At 50.8% G+C, this 25,236-nt stretch overlaps 1 protein-coding gene across 1 annotated transcript; it reads right to left on the bottom strand.

Annotated features, from left to right (window-relative positions):
* Positions 1-7,970: 7,970 nt before the first annotated feature.
* LOC137347879 (mu-type opioid receptor-like) lies at positions 7,971-19,143 on the bottom strand. The gene is made up of 6 exons (XM_068012916.1): positions 19,059-19,143; positions 16,630-16,745; positions 16,441-16,537; positions 15,710-15,862; positions 10,853-11,164; positions 7,971-8,914 (listed from the first exon to the last, which is right to left on the bottom strand). Exons 1-6 carry the CDS (start codon positions 19,141-19,143, stop codon positions 7,971-7,973), a joined length of 1,707 nt encoding a protein of 568 aa, XP_067869017.1.
* Positions 19,144-25,236: the final 6,093 nt, after the last annotated feature.

Here is a 25,236-nt window from a genome sequence, read left to right as displayed (position 1 = left end):
TCTGACAGTGCCGTGCTCCCTCAGTACTGACCCTGTGCCACCGCAGTGCTCCCTCAGTACTGACCCTATGACGCTGCAGTGCTCCCTCAGTACTGATCCTCTGACAGTGTAGTGCTCCCTCAGTACTGACCCTCTGACAGTGCCGTGCTCCCGCAGTACTGACCCTTCGACAGTGCAGCACTCCCGCAGATCTGACCCTACGACAGTGCAGCACTCCTTCATTACTGACCCTCTGACAGTGCGGCACTCCCCCAGTACTCAGGCTCCGACAGTGCAATGCTCCCTCAGTACTGACCCTCCGACAGTGCAGTACTCCCTCAGTACGGACCCTCTGACAGTGCAGTGCTCTCTTATTACTCACCCTCTGACTGTGCGGCATTCACCCAGGCTGACCCTCCAACAGTGCAGCACTCCCTCAGTACTGACCCTTTGACTGTGCAATGCTCCATCAATACTGACCCTCTGACAGTGCAGCACTCCCTCATTGCCGACCCTTTGACAGTTCAGCATTCCTCAGTACTGACCATATGACACTGCAGTGCTCCCTCATTTCTGACCCTCTTGCAGTGCGGCATTCCCTCAGTACTGACCCTATGACACTGGAGTGCTCACTCATTACTGATCCTCCAATTGTGCTGCATTCCCTCAATACTGAACCTCCGACAGTGCAGTACCCCGTCAGTACTGACCCTTTGACACTGCAGTGCTCCCTCATTACTGACCCTCTGACACTGCAGTGCTCCCTCAGAACTGACCCTCTGACAGCCCAGCGCTCCCTCAGTACTGACCCAAAGATGCTGCAGTGCTCCCTTATTACTGACCCTCTGACAGTGAAGCTCGCACTCAGTACTGACGCTATGCACCGCAGTGTTCCCTCAGGACTGACCCTACGTGAGTGCAGCAATCGCACAGTACTGACCTTCTGACAGTGCAGTGCTCCCTCAGTACTGACCGTCTGGCAGTGCCGTGCTCCCGACGTACTGACCCTACGAGTGTGCAGCAATCATACAGTTCTGACCCTCTGACAGTGCAGCACTCCCTCCGTACTGACCCTATGACACTGCAGTGCTCCCTCAGTGCTGACCCTCTTACAGTGCAGCACTCCATCAGTACAGACCCCATGACATGGCGTGCTCCCTCAGTACTGACCCAAAGATGTTGCAGTGCTCCCTTCTTACTGACACTCTGACAGTGCAGCACGCCCTCAGTATTGACCCGATGACAGTGCAGTTCTCACTCTGCACAGACCATCTGACACCGCAGTGCTCCCTCTGTACTGAACCTCCGACAGTGCAGTGCTCCCTCAGTACTGACCCGCCGACAGTGTTGCTCCCCATCAGTACTGACACTCCGACAGTGCAGCACTCCCTCAGCACTGACCCTATGAAACTGCAGATCTCCCTCAGTACTGACCCACTGACAGTGCAGCACTCCCTCAGTGCTGACCTTCTGACAGTGCAGTGCTCCCTCAGTACTGACCCTCTGATAGTGCAGTACTCCCTCAGTACTGACCCTCTGATAGTGCAGTACTCCCTCAGTACTGACCCTCTGACAGTGCAGTGCTCCCTCTGAAATAACGATCTGACACTGCAGTGCTCCCTCCGTTCTGAACATCTGACAGTGGAGCACTCCCTCAGTACTGACCCTGTGCCACCGCAGTGCTCCCTCAGTACTGACCCTATGACGCTGCAGTGATCCCTCAGTACTGATCCTCTGACAGTGTAGTGCTCCCTCAGTACTGACCCTCTGACAGTGCCGTGCTCCCGCAGTACTGACCCTTCGACAGTGCAGCACTCCCGCAAATCTGACCCTATGACAGTGCAGCACTCCTTCATTACTGACCCTCTGACAGTGCGGCGCTCCCCCAGTACTCAGGCTCCGACAGTGCAGTACTCCCTCAGTACGGACCCTCTGACAGTGCAGTGCTCTCTTATTACTCACCCTCTGACTGTGCGGCATTCACCCAGGCTGACCCTCCAACAGTGCAGCACTCCCTCAGTACTGACCCTTTGACTGTGCAATGCTCCATCAATACTGACCCTCTGACAATGCAGCACTCCCTCATTGCCGACCCTTTGACAGTTCAGCATTCCTCAGTACTGACCATATGACACTGCAGTGCTCCCTCATTTCTGACCCTCTTGCAGTGCGGCATTCCCTCAGTACTGACCCTATGACACTGGAGTGCTCACTCATTACTGATCCTCCAATTGTGCTGCATTCCCTCAATACTGAACCTCCGACAGTGCAGTATCCCCTCAGTACTGACCCTCTGACAGTGCAGTGCTCCCTCAGTACTGACCCTCTGACAGTGCAGTGCTCCCTCAGTACTGACCCTCCGACAGTGCAGTACTCCCTCCGTACTGACCCTCTGACAGTGCAGTGCTCCCTCAGTACTGACCCTCCGTCATTGCAGTGCTCCCTCAGTACTGACCCTATGATAACGCAGTCCTCCCTCAGGCCTGACCGTATGACAGTGCAGTGCTCCCACAGTGCTGACCCTCTGACAGTGCAGCACTCCCTCAGTACTGACCCTCCGTCATTGCAGTGCTCCCTCATTACTGACCCTTCGACAGTGCGGCATTCCCTCAATACTGACACTCCGACAGTGAAGTACTCCCTCAGTACTGACCCTCTGACACTGCAGTCCTCGCTCAGTTCTGAACATCTGACAGTGCGGCACTCCGTCAGTTCTGATCCTGTGATACCGCAGTGTTCCCTCATTATTGACCCTATGACGCAGCAGTGCTCCCTCAGGACTGAGCCTCTGACAGTGCCGTGCTCCCACAGTACTGACCCATCGACAGTGCAGTTCTCTCTCAGTACTGACCCTCTGACAGTACAGTGCTCCCTCAGTAATGACCCTCCTGCATTGCAGTCCTCCCTCTGAACTGACCAGCCGACAGAGCGGCTCTCCCTCAGTACTGACCCTCCGACAGTGCAGCACTCCCTCAGTACTGATCCTATGACACTGCAGTGCTCCCTCAGTACTGAGCCTCTGACAGTGCAGCACTCCCTCAGTACTGTCCCAATGACAACGCAGTGCTCCCTCAGTACTGACACAAAGATGCTGCAGTGCTCCTTTATTACTGACCCTCTGACAGTGCAGCACTCCCTCAGTACTGTCCCAATGACAACGCAGTGCTCCCTCAGTACTGACACAAAGATGCTGCAGTGCTCCTTTATTACTGACCCTCTGACAGTGCAGCACTCCCTCAGTGCTGACCCTTTGACATTACAGTGCTCCCTCAGTACTGACCCTCTGACACCGCAGTGCTCCCTAAGTACTGACCCTCTGACAGTGCAGCACTCCCTCAGTACTGACCCTCTGTAAGTGCAGCACTCCCTCAGTACTGACCCTATGACACTGCAGTGCTCCCTCAGTACTGACCCTCTGACACTGCAGTGCTCCCTCAGTACTGACCCTCTGACACTGCAGCACTCCCTCAGAACTGACCCGATGACACCGCAGCGCTCCCTCAGTACTGACCCAAAGATGCTGCAGTGCTCCCTTAATACTGACCCTGTGACAGTGCAGCTCGCACTCAGTACTGACGCTATGCACCGCAGTGTTCCCTCAGTACTGACCCTCTGACAGTTCAGTGCTCCCTCAGGACTGACCCTATGACAGTGCAGTGCTCCCTCAGTAGTGACCCTCTGACAGTGCAGTGCTCCCTCCGAACTGACCCTCTGACAGTGCACTGCTCCCTCAGCACTGACACTCTGATAGGGCAGTGCTCCCTCAGTCCTGACCCTCCGTCAGTGCAGCACTCCCACAGCACTGACCCCATGACAGTGCATTGCTCCCTCTGTACTGACCATCTGACGCTGCAGTGCTCCCTCAGTACTGACACTCTGAAAGTGCAGTGCTCCCTCAGTCCTGACCCTCTGGCAGTGCAGCACTCCCTCAGTACTGGCCCTACGACACTGCAGTGCTCCCTCAGTAATGACCCTCTGGCAGTGCAGCACTCCCTCAGTACTGACCATCCAACAGTGCAGCACTCCATCAGTACAGGCCCTCTGACTGTGCAGTGCTCCCTCAGTACTGACCAACTGACAGTGTAGCGCTCCCTCATTCCTGACCCTGTGACATTGCTGCAGTCCCTCAGTACTGACCCTCTGACAGTGCAGTGCTTCCTCATTGCTGACCCGATGCCACTGCTGTGCTCCCTCAGTACTGACCCGCTGAAAGTGCTGCACTCCTTCAGTACTGACCCTATGACACTGCTTTGCTCCTTCAGTACTGAACCTCTGACAGTGCCGCACCCCCTCAGAACTGACCCGATGACACCGCAGTGCTCCCTCAGAAACGACCCTCTGACAGTGCAGCACTCCCTCAGTACTGACCCTATGACACTACAGTGCTCCCTCATTGCTGATCCTCCGACAGTGCGGCACTCCCTCCGTACTGACCCTCTGACAGTGCACTGCTCCCTCAGTACTGACCCTCCATCAGTGCAGCACTCCCTCAGTACTGACCCCATGACGGTGCAGTGCTCCCTCAGTACTGACACTCTGACAGTGCAGCACTCCCTCAGTACTGACCCGATGACGGTGCAGTGCTCCCTCAGTACTGACACTCTGACAGTGCAGCACTCCCTCAGTACTGACCCCATGACGCTGCTGTGTTCCCTCAGTACTGACCCTCTCAAAGTGCAGCACTCCTTCAGTACTGACTCTATGACACCGCAGTGCTCCCTCAGTACTGACCCTATGACACCGCAGTGCTCCATCAAAAGACCCTCCGAAAGTGCAGCACCAACTCAGTACTGACCCTCTGACAGTGCAGCACTCTCTCATTGCTGACCCGATGACACTGCAGTGCTCCCTCATTTCTGACACTCTGACAGTGCGGCGCTCCCTCAGTACTGACCCTATGACACTGCTGTGCTCCCTCCGTACTGACCCTCCAACAGTGCGGTATTCCCTCAGTACACACCCTCCGGCAGTGCAGTGCTCCCTCAGTACTGACCCTCTGGCAGTGCAGCGCTCCCTCAGTACTGTCCCCACGACACTGCAGTGCTCCCTCAGTACTGACGCTCTGACAGTGCAGCACTCCCCCAGTACTGACCCTCCAACAGTGTAGCACTCCCTCAATACTGACCCTCTGACAGTGCATTGCTTCCTCAGTACTGAACCTCAGAGTGCAGCACTCCCTCAGTACTGACCCTATGACACCCAAGTGCTCCCTCAGTACTGAACCTCCGAAGGTGCAGCTCTCCCTCAGTACTGACCCTCTGACAGTTCAGCACTCCCTCATTGCCGACCCTATGACAGTGCAGTGCTCCCTCATTTCTCACAATCTGACATTGCGGCACTCCCTCAGTACTGTCTCTATGAGACTGTAGTGCTCCCTCATTACTGACCCTCCGACAGTGCAGTGCTCCCTCAGTACTAACCCGCCGACAGTGCTGCTCTCCCTCAGTACTGACCCCACGTCAGTGCAGCACACCCTCAGTTCTGACCCTATGAGACTGCAGTGCTCCTTGAGTACTGACCCTCTGACAGGGCAGTGCTCCCTCAGTAATGACTCTCTGACAGTGCTGTGCTCCCTCAGTCCTGACCCTATGACAGTGCAGTGCTCCCACTGCACTGACCATCTGACGCTGCAGTGCTCCCTCAGTACTGACCCTCTGACAGTGCGGCACTCCCTCAGTGCTGACCCTATGACACTGCAGCACTCCCTCAGTACTGACCTTCTGGCAGTGCAGCACTCCCTCAGTTCTGTCCCTAAGACACTGCAGTACTCCCTCAGGACTGACACTCTGACAGTACATCACACGCTCAGTACCGACACTCTGACACTGCAGCACTCCCCCAGTACTGACACTCTGACGGTGTAGCGCACACTCATTTCTGACCCTGTGGCTGTGCAGCACTCCCTCTGTACTGACCCTCTGTTAGTGCAGCGCTCCCTGATTCCTGATCCTGTGACAGTGCAGCACTCCCTCTGTACTGACCCTCTGTTAGTGCAGCGCTCCCTGATTCCTGATCCTGTGACAGTGCAGCACTCCCTCAGAACTGACCATATGACACCGCCGTGCTCCCTCAGTACTGACCCTCCGAAAGTGCAGCACTCCCTCAGTACTGACCCTCTAACCGTGCGGGATACCGTCAGTACTGACCCTATGACACTGCAGTGCTCCCTCATTAGTGACCCTCCAACAGTGCGGCATTCCCTCATTACTCACCCTCCAACAGTACAGTGATCCCTCAGTACTGACCGTCTGACCGTGCAGTGCTACCTCAGTACTGACCCCATGAGAGTGCAGTGCTCCCTCTCTACTGACCATCTGACGCTGCAGTGCTCCCTCAGTACTGACCCTCTGAAAGTGCAGTGATCCCTCAGTACTGACCCTCCGACAGTGCAGTGCTCCCTCAGTACTGACACTCTGACAGTGCAGCACTCCCCCAGTACTGACCCTCTGGCAGTGCAGCACTCCCTCAGTTCTGTACCTAAGACACTGCAGAGCTCCTTCAGTACTGACCCTCTGGCAGTGCAGCACTCCCTCAGTACTGTCCCTGCGACACTGCAGTGCTCCCTCAGTACTGACGCTCTGACAGTGCATCAACCGCTCAGTACTGACCCTCTGACACTGCAGTGCTCCCTCAGTACTGACCCTCTGACAGTGCAGCACTTGCCCAGTACTGACCCTCTGGCAGTGCAGCACTCCCTCAGTTCTGTCCCTAAGACACTGCAGTGCTCCCTCCGTACTGACCCTCTGACAGTACATCACACGCTCAGTACTGACCCTCTGACACTGCAGTGCTCCCTCCGTACTGACGCTCTGACAGTGCATCACTCCCTCAGTACTGACCCTATGACACCGCAGTGCTCCCTCAGTACTGACCCAAAGATGCTGCAATGCTCCCTTATTACTGACCATTTGACACCGCAGTGCACCCTCTGTACAGACCTTCCGAAATTGCAGCACTCCCTCATTGCCGACCCTCTGACACTGCAGTGCTCCCTCTTTTCTCACCCTCTGACATTGTGGCACTCCCTCAGTACTGTCCCTATGAGACTGCAGTGCTCCTCATTACTGACCCTCCGACATTGCGGCATTCCCACAGTACTGACCCTCCGACAGTGCAGTGCTCCCTCAGTACTGACCCGCCGACAGTGCGGCTCTCCCTCAGTACTGACCCTATGACACTGCAGTGCTCCCTGAGTACTGACCCTCTGACAGGGCAGTGCTCCCTCAGTACTGACCCTCCGACAGTGCCGTGCTCTCACAGTACTAACCCGCCGACAGTGCGGCTCTCCCTCAGTACTGACCCTATGACACTGCAGTACTCCCTGAGTACTGACCCTCTGACAGGGCATTGCTCCCTCAGTCCTGACCCTATGACTGTGCAGTGCTCCCACTGTACTGATCATCTGACGCTGCAGTGCTCCCTCAGTACTGACCCTCTAAAAGTGCAGTGCTCTCTCAGTACCGACCCTCTGACAGTGCAGCACTCCCTCAGTACTGACCCTATGACCCTGCAGTGCTCCCTCAGTACTGAACCTCTGACAGTACATCACCCGCTCAGTACTGACCCTCTGACACTGCGGTGCTCCCTCCGTACTGATCCTCTGACAGTGCAGCACTGCCCCAGTACTGACCCTCCAACAGTGCAGCACTCCCTCCCTACTGACCATCTGACAGTGCAGTTCTCCCTCAGTACTGACCCACTGACAGTGCAGCGCCCCCTCATTCCTAACCCTGTGGCGTTGCAGCACTCCCTCTGTACTGATCCTTTGACAGTGCAGTTCTCCCTCAGTCCTGGTTCCCCTCCTTCAGCCCTGTCCATTCGTGCAGCCACTAAGCAGAGTCACCGGGACTGTCGTCTCCTTTGCCGAGCCCTGCCCCTCTCCCTCGGCCTGGGTCCAGTTTCTCCATCTGAGCATCTCGGCTGGGCTTGTCTATATGTCAACAACCCCCATTCATAACCTGGAAACAGTGGGACCCGCCTGTGAGCTGCTCTCAGTTTTGTTTATTAATTAATTGAATAATTGATTTAACTGGATATTTCACCACACATTTGAGCTGTTCTCGGAACTTGGACTGAGTCACAGCATAGATAAATGTGTTTGTGCAGCAACTTAAAAGCTGCAGCATGTATCCAACATATACAAATATATATTCAGAATTGTTGTAATCCCTGTGTTGTGTTCCTGTAATGCTGTAATAGAAGAAATGTATGACATACACCAACCACAGAAGTATGAAGCTGCCAGATATGGTGAAGAGTAAGATCATAGACTTCCTTCTGCTCTCCATCTCTGGGTCACTGCGATTCTCTCCCTTGCTCTGACCCCTCAGTCCCTTACGGACTTGACTGGTCACTAAAATGTGTCTGACTGTCAGAGTGTTGAGCAGCAGAATTAAACTGAATGGGAGCAATGGGATTAAAACCGTATCAAACCAATCAAATCCCACCCATCCGGGCTCAGTAAAATAGCTTGGCTTTACTGAACAGCCCCACGGTACATTGCCGATTATCTCTCTACTTTCATATGCAAAGTAGAAGGGGATGTTTTTTAAACAGAGCAGAGTACAGGTTGTTGCTAGAACCACAGATGCAGTTTTCTCAGTGCAATATTTAGTTTTCAGCTTCTGGCAACAAATGGCGAAAAATCGATCAAAGGTGAAAGTGACAGTGAACCAGACAGAACAGTCACTGGCTGCACGGAGCAGCACAATGTTAGCACTGCACACAGGGGTGATGTTCAGGAACGATCCCTGGAAATAATAATTAACAATCCGCATCAGTATAACCTCAGTGATAATGACCATTAGATCTGCTGTTGCCATGGCCACCAGGTAGCACGTGGTGCAGGTGGAGAGTCCGCACTTTCCCCGGGACAGAATCACAATGGCCAGAAAATTAACTGTAAGAGAGAGAAGGGAAAAGAGACTGGAAATTACTGATCAAATATTATCCCTGTCTGACCCTCACAGTAATACAGGATTTTAGCAGAAAAAACAGCTGGAATGGGATTGAGTCAGAAGTTAAAATGTAAAAATCTCATCCCAGACCCCAATCCACCTCCGATCCATCCACCTCCGGGTTGAACCGAGTCGAGACAGGGGGAGGGGCAGAAAACCACTCCCAGGAGGGAGGATGGTCATTTAAATATTTTAATGTGTTTGGAAGTCTATGATTGTATCTGTTTTCCAGGTTTAACTGTGTCCAGCTGGGTTTCTCCATTAGATCGCACGGCCTGCACAAAGTCCCCGGGATTGGCGATCGGAAACCCCCAAGATCAGCACACTCTCCCCGAAATCCAACAGCCACCTGGGATCAGACACAGCCACCCATCCCTCTGGATTACAAACCCCCGAACCCCACCCCCTCTCCACTACCCCATGACCCGGGAGCAGAACCCCATTCCAGAATCCAACACTCACTGCCCCCGGGATCAGATGCAAACACACGGGACTGACCGCCCTCAGAAACAGAACCCTCTGGATTATCCCCCGCAGAATCAGATTTACCCCCAGGATCAGACCCAGCTGAGATCGGACCTCTACCACTGATTCATCAACCCCTGGGATTGGACAACACTCCAGGATAGGAAACCCGCCTGAGGTTGGGAATCAGGCACCATCCCTCCACTTCCCCCTCTCCTTAGCACTTCCCCTCCCCTGTTCCTCCACTACCCCTTTCCTTCCTACTTCCATTCCCCTACCCCTTCCCCTCACCTTCCACTTACCCCCTCCTTCCCACTGCCCCTACCCCTCCACTTCCCCCCTTCTTCCGACTTCCCATCCCCTCCCCTCCACTTTCCCCTCTCTTCCCACTTCCCCTCCCCTTCCACTCCAATTTCCCCTCTCCTTCCAACTTCCTTCCCCTCCAATTTCCCCTCTCCTTCCGACTTCCCCTCCCCTCCCCTTCACTTTCCCCTCCTCTCCCCACACCCCCTCCCCTCCCCCTCCAATTTTCCTAATCCTTTCCACTTCCTCTCCCCCTCCACTTCACCCTCTCCCTTCGACTTCCCCTCCCCTCCCCCTCACTTTCCCATCTCCTTCCCGCGTCCTCTCACCTCCCCCTCCACCTTCCCCTCACCCTCCACTTTCCCTCCCCCTTACTCTCCCCAACTCCCTGGACTCAGACCACACTCCAGGCTAGGAGACCCCTGACCGGAAACGGGGATTGATAGCCCAATGATTGCTGATATGATCACACTCTTTCCCCTCCAGAGTTGGGGATTGGACAGCCCCGGTATCAGTCAGGCCCCCATACCCCGGGGTCATGGTTCAGACCTCCCTGGTCCTGAGGCCTACTGCAGAGACCCCGCCTGCGCGACAGAAGCCAGGCCTGTCAATGATCCTGATGTCAGGGTGGGGAACCTGTCAATGAGAAAAGAGGCAGATCGTGGAGTTAAAATTCTGAAACTGCACTCCCCACCAATGTCACTCACACCTGGTAATATCCAGGCCTAAACATTGGAGTAAAAAAACCAAATCCTGAGACTGCTGTAAATCTGATCAAAATAGGAGAATATTGAAAACACTCAGCAGGTCAGGCAGCATCTGTGGAGAGAGAAACAGAGTTAATGGGCTGGGTTTTAATAGCACCCACAACTCATGGCCGTGTGCATTGAAGTTGACAGAAAGCCCACGTGCAGTGTCACCGCTGAGTGCCTGTGATATTTCACACGGGGGCTAATTGACATCACTGCGATGGGCTGCCTTCACCCCCATATTATGCGGGGAGAGGCGGGACATCCGGTGCCATGATGGACGTTGGCTCAGATGTGCAGCAGGTACCGGGACCCTATTTAAATCACCTCAGCACCTGCTTCCTGACAGCTGCCAAATAAAGTCACTCAGAGCCAAAAGGCAATGGGATCAGCAGTTACCTGCAGTCAGGCTGCTCGTGCAGAAGTAGCACCGTGAAGGAGTACCCGCAAACCATTCCAAAAAGCACCACAACAATGGTGTGCACGGGTGACACAACACTGTGAAAGGTTCAATCTCTAAATCTTCTTCATGGTGGTTCCTTTGGAGTAGAGACCCTTTGGTTGATAAGCCACTGCCACGTATCCCTAGCTCGTGTAGCCTGGGTTCCCCACTGTCCTCCCTTGCAACTTTTCTGCTGTACGTCCTCAGCGTCCTATTCGTTTGAGGAGGATTCCTGCTGACGTCTTTCCTCATCACACCAGGCCTGCCCCCTATTGAGTGCGTAGTTGTGCAGAGAACAGTCAACAACAAAGAAAGGAGGTGCCCTTTGTGGCTCATAGTGTGGCTCACCCACCCGATCTATCCAGGCAGTGAGAGAGCATTTTCAGCATGTCGATCACCTGCTTAATGCTGGCTCCTGTAGCTCAGTGGCTGGTGTTGTATCTCTCGTCTGCAGCAGTGGTGGACTCTCTCACTGCTCTCAGGAGTCATATCTGCAAGGGGTATCCCTTCTCTCCACGAAGCCATCCCTCTATCTGAGGCAGTTCAGTGAACAGCGGTGGCAGCTGGGACTGGCACAGGATCTGGGTGTCATGGCAGCTGCCTGGGAAGCGGGCACAGATTTGATTGTTGTGGAGCTTTTATCAATCTGTCCTTGGCTGCCTGGGGCAATATTATAACTTAAAATTATGCTTTATGAGATTGTATATATTTTTTTTACATTTAAGGGAAGATTATAGGAACAAAGAAAATCAAGGTAAACACAAATGTAAAATAAGAATTGGGTCTCTTCCCCCATATCACCCAACAAGGGCTCCTCGTCCTTCCAGCGCAATCAGCCTTCTGTTTTACTCAATAATAAGCATACGAAAGAGCTGTTTGAACATAACTGAAGGATTATCTTCTTTCTTAAATGACAGATACAAGATCAAATTCCCACTGTAAGTTACACTTACTAAATGGATAGTACAGTTTAATCATGAAACATCTCCGGTGATCTCACACCAGCTGTACATAGATTGAGAGGAATCCCTAAATGGTAGCGTCTACAGCTGGTAGCCTGGCAGGAACCCGAATGGTCACATGGGTGCAGTCGATGACTCCACAATTCGGTTAGGTTTACCTTAGCGATGGGCAGGGACAGGTATATACCGCAGGGCAAGTATTATAGCTGGGGGAAAGGAAATTATGATGCGATTAGGCTAGATTTAGGATGCGTAGGATGGGGAAGGAAACTGCAGGGGATGGGCACAATCGAAATGTGGAGCTCATTCAAGGAGCAGCTACTGCGTGTCCTTGATAAGTATGTACCTGGAAGGCAGGGAAGAAGTTGTCGAGCGAGGGAGCCGTGGTTTACTAAAGAAGTTGAAGTGCTCGTCAAGAGGAAGAAGAAGGCTTATGTTAGGATGAGACGTGAAGGCTCAGTTAGGGCGCTTGAGAGTTACAAGCTAGCCAGGAAGGATCTAAAGGGAGAGCTAAGAAGAGCAAGGAGAGGACACCAGAAGTCACAGGCGGAAAGGATCAGGGAAAACCCTAAGGCTTTCTATAGGTATATCAGGAATAAAATAATGACTAGAGTTAGATTAGGGCCAATCAAGGATAGTAGTGGGAAGTTGTGTGTGGAATCAGAGGAGATAGGGGAAGTGTTAAATGAATATTTTTCGTCAGTATTTACAGTAGAGAAAGAAGATGTTGTCGAGGAGAATACTGAGATTCAGACAACTAGGCTAGATGGGATTGAGGTTCACAAGGAGGAGGTGTTAGCAATTTTGGAAAGTGAGAAAATAGATAAGTCCCCTGGGCCAGATGGGATTTATCCTAGGATTCTCTGGGAAGCCAGGGAGGAGATTGCAGAGCCTTTGTCCTTGATCTTTATGTCGTCATTGTCGACAGGAATAGTGCCGGAAGACTGGAGGATAGCAAATGTTGTCCCCTTGTTCAAGAAGGGGAGTAGAGACAGCCCTGGCAATTATAGACCTGTGAGCCTTACTTCGGTTGTGGGTAAAATGTTGAAAAAGGTGATAAGAGACAGGATTTATAATCATCTTGAAAAGAATAAGTTCATTAGCGATAGACAGCACGGTTTTGTGAAGGGTACGTCGTGCCTCACGAACCTTATTGAGTTTTTCGAGAAGGTGACCAAACAGGTGGATGAGGGTAAAGCAGTGGATGTGGTGTTTATGGATTTCAGTAAGGCGTTTGATAAGGTTCCCCAAGCAGGCTATTGCAGAAAATACGGAAGTATGGGGTTGAAGGTGATTTAGAGCTTTGGATCAGAAATTGGCGAGCTGAAAGAAGACAGAGGGTTGTGGTTGATGGAAAATGTTAATCCTGGAGTTCAGTTACCAGTGGTGTACCGCAAGGATCTGTTTTGGGGCCACTGCTGTTTGTCATTTTCATAAATGACCTGGAAGAGGGTGTAGAAGGGTGGGTTAGTACATTTGCCGATGACACTAAGGTCGGTGGAGTTGTGGATAGTGCCGAAGGATGTTGTAGGGTACAGAGGGACATAGATAGGCTGCAGAGCTGGGCTGAGAGATGGCAAATGGAGTTTAATGCAGAAACGTGTGAGGTGATTCACTTTGGAAGGAGTAACAGGAATGCAGAGTACTGGGCTAATGGGAAGATTCTTGGGAGTGTAGATGAGCAGAGAGATCTTGGTGTCCAGGTACATAAATCCCTGAAAGTTGCTACCCAGGTTAATAGGGCTGTTAAGAAGGCTTAGGTGTGTTAGCTTTTATTAGTAGGGGGATCGAGTTTCAGAGCCACGAGGTCATGTTGCAGCTGTACAAAACTCTGGTGAGACCGCACCTGGAGTATTGCGTGCAATTCTGGTCACCGCATTATAGGAAGGATGTGGAAGCTTTGGAAAAGGTGCAGAGGAGATTTACTAGGATATTGCCTGGTATGGAGGGAAGGTCTCACGAGGAAAGGCTGAGGGACTTGAGGTTGTTTTCGTTGCAGAGAAGGAGGAAGAGAGGTGACTTAATGGAGACATATAAGATAATCAGAGGGTTAGATAGGGTGGATAGTGAGAGTCTTTTTCCTCGGATGGTGATGGCAAACACGAGGGGACATAGATTTAAGTTGAGGGGTGATAGATAGAGGACAGATGTTAGAGGTAGTTTCTTTACTCAGAGAGTAGTAGGGGCGTGGAACGCCCTGCCTGCAGCAGTAGTAGACTCGCCAACTTTAAGGGCATTTAAGTGGTCATTGGATAGACATATGGATGAAAATGGAATAGTGTAGGTCAGATGGTTTCACAGGTCGACGCAACATCGAGGGTCGAAGAGACTGTACTGCGCTGTAATGTTCTAATTCTAATTGCTTTCACCTTTGGTTATCCGGCAATCCGGCCAAAACCTTTGGCTCTCTGTGCTTGTCTGTGAGACCCGGTCCTGAAGTGGGCATACTGAATGGCCCTCTGGTACAGAGCATCAGTGACCTCCCTGATGCATGGTGTATTGCTGACTGTGTAAACCCCACAAAGGACTCCGGTGGGCTCCTGAAATGATGCAGAAGCGTCAAGGTTCAGAGCAGCGACCACTATGAGGGCACCGGCATAGGATGTCCCATGAGCTGCAGGTCATCCTTGATCAGGGCACAAATACGTGTCCCCACCTCTCTCTACATCCACAGTCATCTCTGACACTGGTGCTCTGACATCCACTGGTGTTAGAACATTAGAACATTGCAGCGCAGTACAGGCCCTTCGGCCCTCGATGTTGCGCCGACCTGTGAAACCATCTGACCTACACTATACCATTTTCATCCATATGTCTATCCAATGACCACTTAAATGCCCTTAAAGTTGGCGAGTCTACTGCTGCTGCAGGCAGGGCGTTCCACGCCCCTACTACTCTCCGAGCAAAGAAACTACCTCTAACATCTGTCCTATATCAATCACCCCTCAACTTAAAGCTTTGTCCCCTCGTCTTTGCCATCACCATCCGAGGAAAAAGACTTTCACTATCCACCCTATCTAACCCTTTGATTATCTTATATGTCTCTATTAAGTCACCTCTCCTCCTCCTTCTCTCCAACGAAAACAACCTCAAGTACCTCAGCCTTTCCTCGGAAGACCTTCCCTCCATACCAGGCAACATCCTAGTAAATCTCCTCTGCACCTCTTCCATAGCTTCCACATCCTTCCTATAATGCGGTGACCAGAACTGCATGCAATACACCAGCTGCGGTCTCACCAGAGTTTTGTACAGCTGCAGCATGACCTTGTGGCTCCGAAACTCGATCCCCCTACTAATAAAAGCTAACACACCATATGCCTTCTTAACAGCCTTATTAACCTGGGTAGCAACTTTCAGGGATTTATGTACCTGGACACCAAGATCTCTCTGTTTATCTGCACTACCAAGAATCTTCCCATTAGCCCAGTACTCTGCATTCCTGTTACTCCTTCCAAAGTGAATCACCTCACACGTTTCCGCATTAAACACCATTTGCCATCTCTCAGCCCAGCTCTGCAGCCTATCTATGTCCCTCTGTACCCTACAACATCCTTCGGCACTATCCACAACTCCACAGACCTTAGTGTCATCCGCAAATTTACTAACCCACCCTTCTACACCCTCTTCCAGGTCATTTATAAAAATGACAAACAGCAGTGTCCCCAAAGCAGATCCTTGTGGTACACCACTAGTAACTAAACTCCTGGATGAACATTTGCCATCAACCACCACCCTCTGTCTTCTTTCAGCTCGCCAATTTCTGATCCAAAGCTCTAAATCACCTTCAACCCAATACTTCCGTATTTTCTGCAATAGCCTACCGTGGGAAACCTTATCTGAAATCAGCCTTACTGAAATCCATAGACACCACATCCACTGCTTTACCCTCGTCCACCTGTTTGGTCACCTTCTCGAAAAACTGGTATGTCATGAGGGGCCAGTAGATGCACGGAGTTCGAAAGTGGTGAGCTCCCCTTGGCGGTTCTTGCTCACGACTGGTCACCTCTGCGTGGGCGGCACCTGCCTATTGGTTTTCTCCACTGCGCATATGGATCCTCAGGAGAAGAGGATCACACAATCTAGGATGAGCCAGACCCGTTTCCATGTGATAAATAAAGTTGCAACGTTCAGTTATTCGAAGGTTCCTAACTGGGCAGGCATTGTTATTGACGGGTACATCAGGTGCTTTCATGGAGCAGCTATGTGGCATGACGTGGCATTGCCCATCTTCGCTCACACTCAGAGTGGCACAGCATGATCACATAAAGATTCTACCAGCTGCATCGAATACCCCCACCAGCCAGATAACCTTTGCACTCCTACCATTTCTGGCACCATCCCCACATACAGGATGACTGGAGTGCCATTGCTCCTTCACACACACAAACAAACAATAGCACAGAGCAGTCACTGTTTGCAGAGGGAGGGTACTCAATACTTCTCTTCATGCCTGCAGAGCTTTACCCCCTCGTAACCCCATCCTCCCCCCCTCAACTCTGCAAAGCCGTTCCCCCAGTAATGCCTTCTCCCCTCCTCCATCCCTTCCAGTAAGCAGAGTTGAGACGGGGTTTACAGAGATTTACCTGCATTGTCTTCCATTGCTCTTCTTCTGTCCAACTGGCTTCTCTCATTCATGAAAAAATCATGACTGAGGAAAGACGAGAAGTGGGATGCAGAATCCTGTAAGGTAAGTAGTGTTTAACATATTTAAATGAGGGTTCAGCCGCTGTGTGGCGGAGGGAGGGTGGAAGGGGGAGGGCAGGGGTGCACACCGAGGTCCCGCCGTCGTCGGTAAAATGGCACAGGACATATACGGCGTCGGGGGCACGGCGGCCCTCTCCAGGTAGAATGTTCCGGGCTGCCCGCCAAGACCCCCGAAGTCGGAGGGCTGGCAAAATTCAACCCAACGTTTCAGGTCAATAACCGTTCATCTGAATTGGAACATATGAGAGATTAACAGTTTTAAAACAATGGTAGAGCCAGTGAAAAGTGGGCGATCGGGGGAGGAAAGAATGAAGGGGTAGGTCTGTGATTGGGTGGAGGACAGGAGTGATTCAATGGGAGAAAGGATGATTGTTTCAGGAGAATGGGACTATTAAAGAAAGAGAAGATGGATCCAGAGGAGCTGTAAATGTTCCAGCAGAATAAGAGAGGGATTGGGAAGCATGGAATATCTGGAAAAGAGAAGAAGGCTCCAGTGGCCTCGGAACGTGATGGAGAATGGTGGGTAGAGCCCAGGGGTGTGGAGCAGCCTGCCAGCTGTGTCTCAATAGCGAATCCCCCTCCCCAAGGCCCAGCCCACACCCCCTCCACTCCGAGAGTTGGATTCCACACATCCAGTAGGGGTCACAGCACTGGGCCACAACAGGGATATGTTGCACTGTGTGTATTTGACAAAATTATTGACACAGCCCCGGACATGGGGGTCATTAATCTGTAAATAAAGAGTATTGACAACCTAATACCATCAAAACACAGATAATGTAAACTACATGTTCCCTTATTCAGTGAGATACCTGGCATTGTTTTTGCTTTCACAAGTAGTCAATGTCTGCTTGTCCACTTGATGTAGAAATGCAAAGAATTTTGGATAGATGTCCATCCGTCAAGAATGATCATGATCTCTCCCTCCCATTTTGTATCCACCCTATCACTGGCTCCATCACTCTGGACCACCCGTTGTGTCCATCCCTCTCTGTCTCCATCCCACTCTGGCCCCCTCTGTATCCATCGCCCTCTCCCGACTCTGTGTCCATTCCCCTCTCCCGACTCTGTGTCCATTCCCCTCTGTCCCCCTCTGTGTCCAACCCCCACTCTCCCATGTACACACCACTCTCACTCTCTGTGTCTATCCCACTTTGTGTCCATCCCCCTCTCCCCACTCTGTCTCCATCCCCCTCTCCCCACTCTGTCTCCATCCCCCCCTCTCCCCCTCTTTGTCCATCCCCCAGTCCTTATGTCCTTAGCTCTCCCTCTCTCTGTGTTCATCCCCGTCTTTGTCCATCCCCCTCTCGCCATTCTGTATCCATCCCCCTCCCCCACACTGTCTACATCCCCCTGTCTCCCTCTCTGTGTCCATCCCCCTTTTTTCCACCCCCTCTCCCCACTCTGTGTCCATCCCCCTCTCCTCACTCTGTCTCTATCCCCCCTCCCTCCCTCTGTGTCCACCCCCTTCTTTCCCGTTTGTCTCCATCCACAACTCCCCTCCCTCTGTGTCTATCCCCCTCTAACCCCCGGTGTCCATCCTCCTCTCTCCTCCTCTGTGTCCATCGCCCTCTCTCCCCCTAGGTGTCCATCACCCTCTCTCCCCATCTGTGTCCATCCGCCGCTCTCCTCCTCTGTGTCCATGCCTCTGTCCCACCTCTGTGTCCACGCCCTCTCCTATCCCTCTCTCCCCATTCTGCATCCATCCCCTCCTCCCCTCTGTGCCCATCCCCCTCTCCCCTCCCTCTGTGTCCATCACCCTCTCTCCCTGTCTGTGTCCATCCCCCCTCCCATTCCTGTGTCCATCACCCTCTCTCCCCATCTGTGTCCATCCGCCTCTCTCCCCCTCCATGACCATCTCCCTCTCCCATCCCTCTGTGTCCATCCCCTTCTCCCCTCCCTCTGTGTCCGTCCCCCTCTCCCCTCCCTCTGTATCCATCCCCTTCTCCCCTCCCTCTGTGTCTATCCCCCTCTCTCCGCGTCTGTGTCCATCCCCCTCTCCCATCCCTCTGTGTCCGTCCCCCTCTCCCCTCCCTCTGTATCCATCCCCTTCTCCCCTCCCTCTGTGTCTATCCCCCTCTCTTCCCCTCTGTGTCCATCGCCCTTTCCCATCACTCTATTTCCAACCCCCTCTCCCCTTCCTCTGTGTGCATCCCTCTCTCTCCCCCTTTGTGTCCATCCCCCTGTCCCATTCCTCTGTATCCATCCCCCTCTCCCCTCCCTCTGTGTCCATTCCCCTCTCCCCTCCCTCTGTGCCCATCCCCCTCTCTCCCCTGTGTTTCCATCGCATTCTCTCCCCCTCTATGTCCATCACACTCTACCTTCACCCTCTGCTCCCAGAGCCAGTGCTTGGTTAAGGGGTTGCCTGACTCTCAGAGATCCCCCTTGTTGCCACTCTGCCACTCTGCCCCTCTGCCTCTGAATGTGCACACACCCACTTCCCGCTCTCTCCTCAACCTCTCTCTGTCTCATCCCCGCAGCATCCATTCCCACTCACTCCCTGAGCCTTGTGAAAGCAGCAGGTTCGGCCAATCCCGGCACGCCTGCGCCGTGAACTGCCAATCAGCGACGACACCGCCCATGCAGCCGCTGTCAGTCACAGACACTGACCAATCATGGACAGGCATCCGACGTCCAGCACACACAGGTCCCGCCTCCGCCTGACAGACACTTTAATAGGTGATAAAAGAACAGGAAATGCTGGAAATACTCAGCAGGTCTGGCAGCATTTGTGGAGAGAGAAGCAGAGTTAACGTTTCAGGACAGTGACCTTTCATCAGAACTGGGAATGGTTAGAAATGTGAAATGTTATAAGCAAGTAAAGCGGGGGTGGGGTAAGAGATAACAAAGGTCAAGGTGTAGATAGGGCAAGGTCACAGAATTAATGACCAGAAGGTCATGGAACAAAGGCAAATGATATGTTAATAGTGTGTTGAAAGACAAAGTGTTAGTACCAAGAGGGTGTGCATTGACAGAAAAATGAACAGCCCTGACCCCAAGAACAAGCATTGGAATAAAAACAGTGGACAGGAACAGTAGAAACAAACTAAAATAAAATAAACAAAGAAAAAGAAAAAATAACGAAAAATAAAAAGTGGGGCCCATCATGCTCTGAAATGATTGAACTCAATGTTCAGTCCGGCAGTCTGTAGTGTGCCTAATGGGTAAATGAGATGCTGCTCCTCGAGCTTGTGTTGATGTTCACTGGAACACTGCAGCAATCCCAGGACAGATATGTGAGTATGAGAGCAGGGGGGAGTGTTGAAATGGCAAGCAACCGGAAGCTCGGGGTCATGTTTTCAGACTGAGTGGAGGTGTTCTGCAAAGTGGTCACCCAGTCTGCGTTTGGTCTCCCCAATGTAGAGGAGACCACATTGTGAGCAGCGAATACAGTACGCTGCATTGTACAAGTACAAGTAGCTTACTGCTTCACTGAAAGGAGTGTTTGCGGCCTGGGATAGTGAGGAGCGAGGAAGTAAATGGGCAGTTAATACACTTCCTGCGATTGCAGGGGAAGGTGCTGTGGAAAGGGGATGAGGTAGTGGGGGTGATGGAGGAGAGAGGCAGGGTGTCGTGCAGGGAATGATCCCTTCGGAATGCGATAAGGGGAAGGGAGGGGAAGATGCATTTGGTAGTGGCATCACACTGGAGGTGGTGGAAATGCCGGAGGATGATCCTTTGGATTTTGAGGCTGGTCGGGTGGAAAGTGAAGACAAGGAGACCCTGTCGCGGTTCTGGAGGGAGGGGAAGTGGTGAGGGTAGAGATGCGGCAAATGGGCCGGACACAGTTGTGGGCCCCATCATCCACATTTGCCAGTTCTGATGAAGAGTCACTGTCCTGAAATGTTAACTCTGCTTCTCTCTCCACAGATGCTGCCAGACCTGCTGAGTATTTCCAGCATTTCCTGTTTTTATTTCAGATTCCCAGCATCTGCAGTATTTTGCTTTTACTTTAATAGGCGATCCGTCCAATAGGAAAGTTGTCAATCAAAGCCGAGCCCCGGGCAGCCCGCTGTCAGTCACAGAGTACTGTCGGCCGGATGGAAACCACGGACCTCAACATTTATTACGACAGACACTGGTGTCTGTGTGCAGACACTTTGTTGACTCCTGGACCAGGAAGATAAGGGTCCCCGCCTCAGCCATTTTGGTAAACGCTGGCTGCAGTTAACAGCGCACAGGCAATTAACTGCCTGCTGCCGGGTTCTCTATCCCTTTAAGAACGGGAATCTCGCCTCCAAGAGCTGCGGCCAATCAGAGGGTCAGCAGTCCAGCAGTGCCACTAGGAGCGGTGCGCACTGCTGGAATTGCAAGATGCCTAGAACCAGGAGCAGCACTGGAGCCTCAGACAGCAGGGTTGTGGGACTGGGATCACCGGGTCCACTCGGGGGACGGGGGTTGGGGGTGTGGGTAGTTGGGTTGTGGTGGGAGGGGGAAAGTGGTGGGATGGGGGTTGGGTGTTGACACGGGGGAAGCCTTTGCCGTTGGTGTCCCTTTGTGGGCCGCAGGTTTCCCAAGCCACACTGGAACAGCTTGGCTAGGAGCGCAGCTAGTTCTGGAGCACAGATCTTCAGTACTATTGCTGGAATATTGTCAGGGCCCATAGCCTTTGCAGTATCCGGTGCCTTCAGTCGTTTCTGGATATCATGCGGATTGAATCGAATCGGCTGATGTCTAGCATCTGTGCTGCTGCGGACTTGAGGAGGAGGCCGAGAAATAATCATCAACTCAGCACTTCTGGCTGAAGATTGTTGCAAATGCTTCAGCCTTATCTTTCACACTGATGATCAGGGCTGTCACATCATTGAGGATGGGGATATTTGTGGAGCCACCTCCTCCAGTTAGTTGTACAATTGTCTACCCCTATTTACCACTGGATGTTGCAGGATGGCAGAGCTTAGACCTGATCCATTGGTTCTGGGATCGCTTAGCTCTGTCTATCGCATACTGCTTATGCATTTTGGCACATAGACAGTCCTGTCTTGTAGCTTCACCAGGTTGAAACCTCATTTTGAGGTATGCCTGGTGCTGCTGCTGGCATTCCCTCCTGCACTCTTGATTGAACCAGGGTAGGTCCCCTGACCTGAGGCCTTGGACCAGCCATTATATCATTGAATTACAGAGCAGACTCAATGGGCTGAATGGCCGTCTCCACCTCTTATTTTTCTCCATTCAATCTCATGTAATACATTACATGCAATAAATCTCAGATTCTATTCCATAAGAGCATTTATTTAGTCAGTATATAAGAAAAAAGTAACATTCGATAAAACCAGTCTGAGGTGATAGTGATAAATACACTCTGACAGTACAATGAAACTCTCACAGTCTGACAACATCCTAATAACACCTTCAACTCACATTTCCTCATCAGGATTGTACTGGACGATTATCAGTTCATCCTGCTGAATTATTCACACACTCTCTCTCGTCTTGCATGTTTCGTCCCCCTTCCTCGAAATTTCCACCTCAGTCTCTTTCTCTATCACTCCTCTGTCGATCTCTCCGCACTCTCATGCTCTCTTTCTCAATAATCCATTTCCCATCCCTTTCAATCCTAATACTCTGAGCCTGCATTCTGTTTACCAGCCCCGTGTTCAATGATTCTATTCTCAGAGTCAGTCTATTCAATGTTGAAGCCTCTGTGAATAGTTTAAAGTTTCTACATTTCACACAAGTCTCCACCTGTTCACCTACACTGTTCACTACATCTACAATGCATGAAATAAACAGAATTGAAAGTCTCATCCAGACACACCTCCCAATCATTGAAATTCCTTTTACTTGATTTATAAAGTACATCCTTAGATAGGGGGATTGTTTATCTCATAAAACACCAAAATTTATGTTACTACTTATAATCTACAGATACATAGAAGGACATGATTCAAATAGATACAATGTAACCTGATAAAAGATCACATCAACATATTTCATTTTACAATGCAGCCCAGTGAGAGTGAATTCATCCACAGTGAAGCAGAGAAGGAGATGTTAAAGAGTCAGCAGTAAACTCAGTTCAGCAGCCAGACCTCTGAAGCAGCGTCAGACACACAAAGAATGGAATCATATCTAATAACAGTGATAACCAATAAAACAGTGACATCCCAGTTAAACTGAACCATGTTACTGGGAAGGGAGGACATTGCACTGCCTTCTGGTAACACAGACTGTGATCTGTCCCTTTATCAATCACTGAGGACATGCTCATAACAAGATTCCAGGACAGGTAAGTTCACAACATGCCAAAGACTTGCAGGTTGATAGGTTAATTGGCCATTGTAAATTGCCCCTAGTATAGGTAGGTGGTAGGGAAATATAGGGACAGGAGGGGATGTGGTAGGAATATGGGATTAGTGTAGGATTAGTATAAAAAGGTGGTTGATGGTCGGCACAGACTCAGTGGGCCGAAGGGCCTGTTTCAGTGCTGTATCTCTAAACTGATCAAAAACATAAACAACATGAAACTTTTAACAGCTCCTGATGGCCTGACTCCTATTCCAGACACCAGATTGCAATACATTCAATATAGAGAACAATCCAGCAACAGTAACTGGATGGGATTAACTTGTATCATTACAGATATATCGAAAGGAGATCGAAAGAGCAGTGACTGAGGATATTCCATCATTCAACTGATGGAACAGAACAGACAGTTGTATGAAACACAGAGTGAGAAACAATACGAGTACAGCAGTACAGTTAACACTGACTCCACCATTAAGAGCTGAGATAACAGCTTACCAGGAGCTCCAACAGCTGCAAGAAAAGGATAGTAAATTTTTTTGATAAGTTCAAATTCCATTTCTGTGAAAAGCAGTGACTTCTGTTGGTTTGCAACCCACAGCTCCGGCAGGCACTGTGAGCTGATCCATTCGGATGGATCCTGATTTATACAGGGGGTAAGTCTCCAGGGACACGGTTTTACCCCTGATCATTGCTATTAGTTACACTCACCTGAACAAACAAAAGATAACAGCAGCTTTGACGCTGATGCAAATAATTATGGAAGAAGTTTTGCTGTGCTTGCTAATTATTGCTTAAATTTGTAGAAACAGAAAAACAGGACGCAGCTTGTAGCTAATCTAACCAATGGTCATAAAATGTAGACAGTGCAGCTAACCACAATCAGACGTTATGGCCAGATAGATGTCTGGAGTAGGCATTGAATTAAGGAACCATAGTTTGTTATTGTCGAAACTAATGCTTTACTCATAACAGACTCTGCATGGTGCACCGTCATGTAGGCAGTCTTGTGAACATCTTATGGGCGTTTATCTAATTGTGAAACTGTCTGTTCGGCATCTTTTATACTATATAAGTCCACGGCGATCTGTAGCTCTTTGGAATAGCACTGGACTGCCTTTACGAAAGGTGTTCGCCCCATGATATCATGCAATAAAGTGTTTATTCTCAACGTCTGAGTCCGGAGAATTTGTTCAACAATTGGGCATAATTTGGATTTCTCCAACAATAATGGAGTGGATAAAGCAAGAACATCTCAATGTCAAGGGCATTATCATAGTTAGAGCTCTCTCAGGAATAAAGCTGAGAGCTGTATTCATACAGGACTGAAAACACAATCTTGAATAACTTAAGTTACAATTTTGATATGATTGTATTCACCATGTTCACTCTTGTCGATTTAATGATAAAAGTTATTGATTTCTCTGTGGTTTATACTGAGTCCAGAGACCTGCAGACCAGGTTTACTCTGTTCTGCCAGTTTTTCAGATGAAATATGAACTTTGAGTCTTTGACACAGGAACAGTTAAAGGTCCCATTCAGGATTGCAGCCTAGAAATGACAGTGGGTGATATTAGGGGACAGACACTGAATGTGGCCCACTGATATTCCTCTTTCAACTATTTCACTGCAGATGTTTACCTGTTTATTCTACATTGGTTCATGGCTCCAGTAAAATTAGAAATGTGTCACCTCCTGACTCAATTTCCCCGGTTCACTCCTGACCGGACACCCAACCTCCACCTTCCATCATTGTCAACTGATCCCAAGCTCTGCTGTCCATACCCAGACCTCAGCAAGTCCCACTCACCCATCACCCTCATCCTCACTGACCCACATTGGCAACCAGTCCCCCAGCACCTTAAACTTAAAATTCTTATCATTGGGCTAAAATTCCTCCATGTCCTCACACTTCCAAATCTCCACCCTCTCCTCCAAACCTAAAGCAAACCCACCCATGATCTCTCCATACCTCTGACATTACAGGGGAGGTCACAGAGGGATGGAGAATAGCCAATGTTGTTCCTTTGTTTCAGAAGGGTAGCAAGGATAATCCAGGAAATTATAGGCTGGTGAGCCTTACATCAGTGGTAGGGAAATTATTAGAGAGGATTCTTCGGGACAGTATTTGCTCCCATTTGGAAACAAATGGACTTATTAGCGAGAGGCAGCATGGTTTTGTGAAGGGGAGGTTGTGTCTCACTAACTTGATCGAGTTTTTTGAGGAAGTGACGAATATGATTGATGAAGGAAGTGCAGTGGATGTTGTCTACATTGACTTAAGTAAAACCTTTGACAAGTTCCCTCATTGCAGACTGGGACAAGAGGTCAAGTCACACGGGATCAGAGGTGAGCTGGCATGATGGATACAGAACTGGCTCTGTCATAGAAGACAGAGGGTAGCAGTGGAAGGGTGCTTTTCTGAATGG

This window comes from Heterodontus francisci, chromosome 33 (assembly GCF_036365525.1).
Source record: "Heterodontus francisci isolate sHetFra1 chromosome 33, sHetFra1.hap1, whole genome shotgun sequence".
NCBI classification, from domain to species: Eukaryota; Metazoa; Chordata; class Chondrichthyes; order Heterodontiformes; family Heterodontidae; genus Heterodontus; species Heterodontus francisci.
This window is presented reverse-complemented; position numbering and strand designations above follow the sequence as displayed.

Bases quoted from the DNA above. Each gene is read 5' to 3' on its own strand.
- LOC137347879 (XM_068012916.1), bottom strand. From the start codon at position 19,143: ATGGGCGGTGTCGTCGCTGATTGGCAGTTCACGGCGCAGGCGTGCCGG. The intron at 15,863-16,440 runs GTAAATCTCTGT...CCGCCCACGCAG, and splicing joins AGCAATGGAAGACAATGCAG to AGGTGACCAGTCGTGAGCAA. The intron at 8,915-10,852 runs GTAACTGCTGAT...ATATTTGATCAG, and splicing joins CACGAGCAGCCTGACTGCAG to TAATTTCCAGTCTCTTTTCC.